Raw genomic sequence first — 7,321 nt, 5'->3', positions numbered from 1 at the left:
CCCCCCCCCCCATGTGCGTCATCGTTCATGTAATTGACTGAACCCCTTTCACTCAGAAAACCGGGACGTTGGTAGTTTCCTTTGTTATTAGTGTCTTGAAAGGGATTGTAAACCTGGGTTTAACTTAAAGTCTTTGCAAAAGAAACTACACATCCAGACGTGGAATCGTTCTTTCTAATGCCGCACAATCTTTTCCGTCAACATTTGCACACGGAGTATTAGTGTGATTTAACGCCATCTTGCGTGACACCATATAACAACAGCTAGCTTTATACAGTGGCGCAGCCGTTTCTGTTGACCGAACGTATTTGCAAGAACTCATTAAATGGGACTTACCTTCAACATTTGCATTTAAGGATCGGATTAGAAGCCCGTTGTACTTTAGCATAAAAGCGCTAGAGGCGTGTTGTACTTGAAACATTTTAATACCAATCATTATTGTGTGAGACTAATTGAGAGCACTAACAATCTGTAATGGTGAACGATGGGCAAGTTGCAACTGGACAGCTCTTCATTGGCACATATAAGAAATATGCAACAAATAAAGCCATAAAATGTAACACGCCGCGACAACAGTTCATTGCTAATGAAGTAATGTTCTAATGATGCACCATAACATTTCTGCCTTTCAGTGGTCTGTTCTAAGCTACTTTGTAGAACATATTGACAAGACAGAACATACAAAAAATAGCCTATTAAATACAAATAACCTTCACATACGGTCGAGCACACAGCAAAACTGGCTATGCAATTTGATACAGGCACGTGGTAAATGTATCGTACTGAGAGGAAGTCACTACACTATGATACACCAGTGTACATTGAAGGCATATTTAACTTGTCTTAATTGTTCATTACTATTCTACCAGCTTGCATAAACAAGGCAGATATCCACTATTGGAGGCAATTGTTGTTGCTACCATCCACCACCATTTCCATGAAGGTATAGATTGCATACAACAAAAGTAACAATGCAACAACTACTCCAAACACCCCACAATGCTGACTAGATTATAACCGGACTTCTCCACCAAATAGTCCATGAGGAAGACTGAACTCATGTAACTGTCCGGGTGGTCCGAGTCCAGACTGACGATGCCTCCCTTGTTGTCCAGTTGTTGTGTGATGACGCGGAGAGCTTTGGGAGTCCTCTCCACATCTCTGTACTTGTAGTAGTTTTCAACAGAAAGAAGCCATTTATCTGTTTTACAAAATGAAAGGGAAAAACGTTTCAACATATGCCATATGGGACGATGTTTGTGCTAGGATATACATATTAGATCCTTCTTTAGCTGTATGAAGCTTCTACAAGGATTCGGAATCACTATGTTTTGTTAGAACTCTAACATTGCGTCAAGAAACTACATGAAAATCATCTTTACTATTTTCGAACATGCGCACAAAACAAGTTTAAAAATTGAAGAAAAATACCATCGGTTGGAGGGAAGCGAGCTGTCGGCTGGATGATCCTCAAACCCCGAGACTTGGCTTCGTTTATTACGGTGTCTGTCACGTTCTCGGGTAAGTAGTAAGCTGTCTGTATGTCCACTTCGCTCAGACGCTGTATGGCACTGACTAGCCCCGTCCGGATCCAGGGCGATGCCTGCATCGTAAAGTGCCCTAGCGGAAATGGTTGGTTCTGCAGGGAAAAATCTTCATGTTAGGAGAATCGTTGTGAACCAGACGTACTTGTGCATCTATAATTTTGTATCTCGATTTACTTAGACATAAGTACAGACATTTAGATAGATAGTTGGAAAGATTGATAGATTTCAATCATAAAAACTATTTTTTTTTTGTTCTATACTAGTATCAAGACCTTTTTCCAAATTCAACAACATTCCCTTGAACAGCACTATTCACATGCAGCATAATGGCATATTTGACACAGACAAGCCTCACCTCGCGCATGCCTATTGTGAAAGTTTTGGCCCATTCCGTCACCAGTTCCGGAAACGTTTCCACGAAGTCTCCATAGAGGAAGAGTGTGACCGGCATCCTGCTGGAATGAGCTGCTATTGTCTGTACCAACTTGTGCGCGGCCTTGACGTTCATACCGACTAGAACAGCCAGCGCCAGGCGGGGGGTACCCGAGGGGGGCGCCGAGCAGCTGGAGTAGACCGTGCCCGGAGAGCCTACAAAACTCTCGGATGCCTTGGATAAAACAACATGGCGTGACTTTGAAATGGCATTAAGCATATACTAGTAACAGCCGGTTACAGCCCCTTACTACTTACTTTTTCGTAACCTTGAGCTCTGCCGGCCAATCTATGGTTAACCGTTTCGGCCTGATCATCTCAACTTAAACAACAACGGACCTAACGTTAACGCTTGCTCCTTTATTATAAAATCATGAGACAGCTTTCTGTGGCAAAAATTAACTATGTGTAGGATGAAGCTTGAATTTCAAACTGCTTTAAGATGTATTTCTTGGAATAATCCTTTGGCACTCAGTCACTACTCACCAATGGAGGGTGCATGGTGTTAAAGTCTCCGTAGTTCCTGACTTCAGCCGCCCAACTTATCATAGGTTTGCCTTTCGTCTTTACGTCTGACACGAGGTTTGCCTTCTCTTCCTTATCCCAGCCTGTTACCGGTTGCCAGCGGTGAAACTCGCCGTAATATCTGACGTAAAACAAAAGCTGAAAGTTAAGTACATTCTTCATGGACAAAGGTGTGCTGGTTTTGGGCCAGCTATATGTGGCACAAAGACACATCGTAGTTCGGAAACCCTACAGACTTAACTAATAATGGTTAATAACAATTCAGAAACACATTCATCTACTTTATAGAAAATGTAAGCTGCTTTCAATCAAAACAAATGATCAGAGACCTAGCAAAAAGATAGCAAATAATCCTCCCTTTAAACATAAATGTAATCATGTCTTTATAAATGTAGCAAGTTGTAGCATAAGTACAAACGACATCATCTCTCATTGCTCGCTCGACCGAAAGCAACATTATCATGCTTTGATTATCCAGATGTTGTCAAAATGTTACACTTTCTGACTTCTGCAAGTGGGTAAAAGCAAGAGAATGAATACTTAACTTGAGAGAAGCACGAGACTTACTTGTCCACCCACTTGAAGGTCCCGTCCTCCAGCATCTTCTTTAAGATGTCGTACTCGGCACCCTCCACGTCAAGCTTGAAGATGACGTAGTCTTCCACCGCCGTGTTTTCCTGAATCCAGCGGGACAGGTCGACTGTCGGCACCGTCCGGTGATGAGACAACTTCCGTCTGCCTCCCGTCTCGGTGTCTGCTTTCTCATCATCAAAAGCAAAGAGTGACCCCCCTCCCCACTGCATGTCTCTGCGGTTGTTCTTTCCTTTATCCGGGGACCAGGCTGACTCCGAGTACGCCGTCATGTTTCCTGGCTCGAACAAGGTCCACGATTCACATGAAAAACATGTTTCCAGGATCTCAACTCAGGGAGAAAACAATACACGTCACATCAAGAAAATTTTAACACAAGCACAATAAACTTATTATGATGCCTTCGGCAACATAAAATGATCATCACAAGTATTAGTCATGAATCTATTTATCGCTAACATACGCATAGTTCCCCTTGTTGAATCTTTTCCTGCCTTCTAAGCTATGTTTTCCGAGTACCAAATTAGTTTGTTGATTTTTTCTGGGTGTGTACGGAAACATTTCTTCATGGGGGATATTTTTGCTTCCACGCGACATGCAAGGGTGCACTAGGAGGAATATCCAAAATGAGTATATTTGAGTTAGGGTTCCATCTAAAATTTTTTTTTTTTAAACAAATCTGTCCGCGCATCGCCCTCTTACGCCCACGCAGAAACGCCACTACGTGAAGGTCAAATAACTTCAGCCGGCTCTCCATAGAAAAACAGTTGCTTGGTGATCATGAGGCGCATTTTCATGGTGCAGCAAAATGGAGAACCTTCTCAATTCAAACCGATTAATCCTACAGTCTAAAAGTCGACATATTCCTTGACTACGCAGCACAGGTTATATCTGGCTGCCTCTCAAATAAGACTTTCTAGATCTAGCCGTTATTGAGCAATTTTATCCGTACTACTTCATTTATGTAACTGTGTCATGGACGGGTTCGGCTTGCGAATAAATACTGTGTCCCCTGACCATAGATACAAACAACCCCCTCCCACCCTCTCCCTACACACCGTCCTTGATGGACACCCCAGTGGGACAGTGTAGCACGTGGTTCGGGTACGGCGCGAAGAACGGCGCCAGCCTCTCGTCTATCTCGAAGGAGTGTATGATGAAGTCCTGACCGTCTGGGTAGGTCTCCCGAAACAACTGGACTGTGGACGCCACGTTAGCACCGCAGTCCAGCAGGATCTTTCTCGGCAATCTGTATGAAGTTCATGATAAATTTGAAAGGTAAAATGTACAAGAAAATAATGTTTTCCTTTGAATGACCAGGAAGTAGCCTAACAAACTACTGCTCTACGTATTCTTACACATGTGGGATCATGTGGTGACCAGTCTCTACATCTCTGTCCTGCCACTTGCTACATGAAATAACAAGAGTTCGGAGACCTTATATCTCCATGATATGTAAATGATTTCTACATTTACATAATCTATGCTTGGTTATGTACACATTTAGATAACTTACACTGGTCACAATGTTGATTGTGCAATTATTTACCATTTAGAAGAATTATAGCACTTTACATTAATTACGCAAAAAAACTCTCTTGAACAATCGGAGAGAAAAGGTGAACAGCTTTAAACGCCAAGTTCATCGAGAAAAATCCATGACAAAGTGGAGAAACTCACTTTTCTTCCTTCGATTGGGGATCTTTGATGTATTCAGACCACACTGACTTACTCTGACTTTCTTGGGTTCGTAACAGCCATGCGGGGCTTCTGGAGGAAGATGTACGGAGTTCTGTGGTGTGAGGAACTCTCGGCGCGGCGGTAAAGAGCTGAGTCACACAGCTCCCGATGACGGCGCCGATAAGCAACGCTCCCCATCGGCTTTCACACACGCGACGGACGACTTTCTCCATCGTACGTGTGCTGTAATTGTGTCGTGTTGAATCAGGTAACATAAATTATACAATTCTAGCGGGAACTTGAACATTGAAGTTGCCTGGAATGATGACGAGTCTTGTTTTTCCTATGACGGTTAGACTTTCTATACCACCCCACAACATGAAATTGCCTCAATCACCAAACGCTGAAAGTTACACTTGCCGTGTCAGCGCGCGGTTTCCCTTGCCGCCTACGCGCTTTGGCTCGGCATTCAACTGCCGAAAGGGTAGATATACTGAAATGTGCTAAAATACCAAACGTGACGTCAAAAAAGTTTGATTGAATCACTGACACACACGCCAATACCAACAAGGCGATACAGTGTTGAATACAAGCAGGGAAATTTGGGCACGTTTTGGGGTGACCTACACACTTGAGCACAGCCTAGTGCTCGTTTCATCAGTTTACAATCATAATATGTTTTATACCACAGAAAAGGTAATCATACAAGATTTTATATCATATGCAATTCATTGAAATTGATGCAAATACATCAGAAATATGATCAACCAAATTAATATTCCAAACGTTTTGTGCAGAGTTTATTTGGACTAATTTGCCCGTACCCGGTTTGGTGAATAAAAAAACCGTTTGATAACGTTAGCGTTGTTTACGTGAAGATAGGATACTCCACCAAACAGCTTCCTTTGTAGCGAAATGACCATTCACATTGCCCATTTACAAACAATCAGGTTCAGGCCCGGGCCTGATATTTTTTTTCTGTACAGGTACCCACTACTAACCTACGCCAACATAACAGGTGTCATGGCGGTCAAATCCCTAACTACCCCCCCCCCCCCCCCCCTTACGTATAACGTTAACCTTCCTCAGCTCCGTACCGCTCGCAGGACCAGGCGTCTATGAGGAAATTCATGTCGTCGTTTGTCTCTATTCTAGTGTTGTTAACGTTGGCTTACCGAAACTTGAAGTGACGTCCACTTAGTGCTGAAGTTGGTCAACTGGAGCAACAGTTTGCGTGAACTTGTGTCCGAATTCTTTCTATCTCTGACGTCACGATGTGTTACACTTGTTGTGAAGTGATGGCAGAAGCGCTTTCACTGGTGACTATGTGGATTATTTACCCTTGGCAGCACGTAATCCCGGTTTTGTCACTGAAAACCATGTTTATGTGACCTGTTAGGAAGGAAAACCCGAGTCGTCGTGTTTGATACATTTGTTTCATGACGTGAGAGACAAGGTGTCATGTTTATGTGAACACAAATTAACATTCGGTGTCGCGATAAATACTTGCATTGCCAAATATTGCGTGGGTTAAGGGTTCTTTGGGTAGGGTCAAAGTTACAGAGTGTTAGTGTTTGTCTATACAGCCCTTCTCCTAAACCCGCTCGGACTTCTGCTGGAAAATTACTACGCCGCACGACTGTGACTCCATTTTCTACCCTCAAATAACTCTCCGAGCAATGTCGGAGCAATTGTTCAACAGGTAGTCTTTGGCGTGACACCGACAAGATCACATTACTCAGCACCAGTGAGCTGTTCCAGTGTTGATACAGATCACCATACGTCTACGAAAGGTCTGTTAAAAACACTTGGTAATTTTCACGGTTATTCGGATTGTGATGATATTTTGGTATGTGGGTGGGTCTTAGGAAGACAACGGTCAAGATCGTCTTTTGATGCTTTAGTGTGTAACCTTGGCACTGCGACAGAACTTCCGATTTTTATCTTTTGTGTTGGATATGCTGGGCTTTCGATGGTTTATGTAAAGTAAAAAGTGGTGTAGGCTTATCCTCCTAGAAGCCTGCCTTTTGAAGTTTTAAATTGTGTCTTCATTTGATCAACATTCCTATCGCTTCACGGAGAAGATAACTCTAAACGCAGGTTGATTACAGTTGCCAATGAATAACAGGTATTTAAGCAAGCTGGCAAAGTAACCAGACAAAAACATAAACCTAAGTTTTGTGTGACGTGCGACCGTCTGTTACATTCCTCAATACAGTTCTGACTGGTACACATTGCACTGCAGCATAGGTGTCGTTGCTTTCACATGTGATCAGCACAACGCATTCAGACCTTCTTGAGGCATGCAGACACAGATATCTGGAATTCAGAAATAGACACGCACAAACAAACAAACATACATACATACATACATGACAGACAAAACCAAAACATGCCTCTTTTTCCTACAGCTAACACTCCACAAAATGACATTTAATCCGGAGGAATCCGACGGATACAGAATCGTGCATCATGGCAGATACAGAACGTTTCAGAGTAAATCCGGACAAATCCATGATCTTTGATTCTACTAGAAAATTGTCCAA

At 42.8% G+C, this 7,321-nt stretch overlaps 1 protein-coding gene across 2 annotated transcripts in view; it reads right to left on the bottom strand.

Annotated features, from left to right (window-relative positions):
* Nucleotides 1–406: 406 nt before the first annotated feature.
* LOC118431764 overlaps nucleotides 407–7,321 on the bottom strand; it is a 14,673-nt gene continuing 7,758 nt past the window's right edge. The window contains exons 1-8 of one of the 2 annotated variants that reach the window (XM_035843072.1): nucleotides 5,951–6,185; nucleotides 4,776–5,018; nucleotides 4,154–4,344; nucleotides 3,072–3,372; nucleotides 2,466–2,625; nucleotides 1,903–2,154; nucleotides 1,432–1,639; nucleotides 407–1,201 (exon numbers count right to left, since the gene is read on the bottom strand). In XM_035843072.1, the coding sequence (XP_035698965.1) occupies nucleotides 981–1,201; nucleotides 1,432–1,639; nucleotides 1,903–2,154; nucleotides 2,466–2,625; nucleotides 3,072–3,372; nucleotides 4,154–4,344; nucleotides 4,776–5,008 (1,566 nt within the window). In that variant the 5' untranslated portion in view covers nucleotides 5,009–5,018; nucleotides 5,951–6,185 and the 3' untranslated portion in view covers nucleotides 407–980. Of the gene's footprint in view, nucleotides 1,202–1,431; nucleotides 1,640–1,902; nucleotides 2,155–2,465; nucleotides 2,626–3,071; nucleotides 3,373–4,153; nucleotides 4,345–4,775; nucleotides 5,019–5,950; nucleotides 6,186–7,321 lie in introns of those variants that run through there. The other variant, XM_035843073.1, reaches the window with a different exon arrangement.

The sequence above is a fragment of the Branchiostoma floridae genome, chromosome 15 (assembly GCF_000003815.2).
Source record: "Branchiostoma floridae strain S238N-H82 chromosome 15, Bfl_VNyyK, whole genome shotgun sequence".
Lineage (NCBI taxonomy): Eukaryota > Metazoa > Chordata > Leptocardii > Amphioxiformes > Branchiostomatidae > Branchiostoma > Branchiostoma floridae.
Note: the sequence above shows the minus strand (reverse complement) of the source record. Positions and strands in the feature narration are given on the sequence as shown.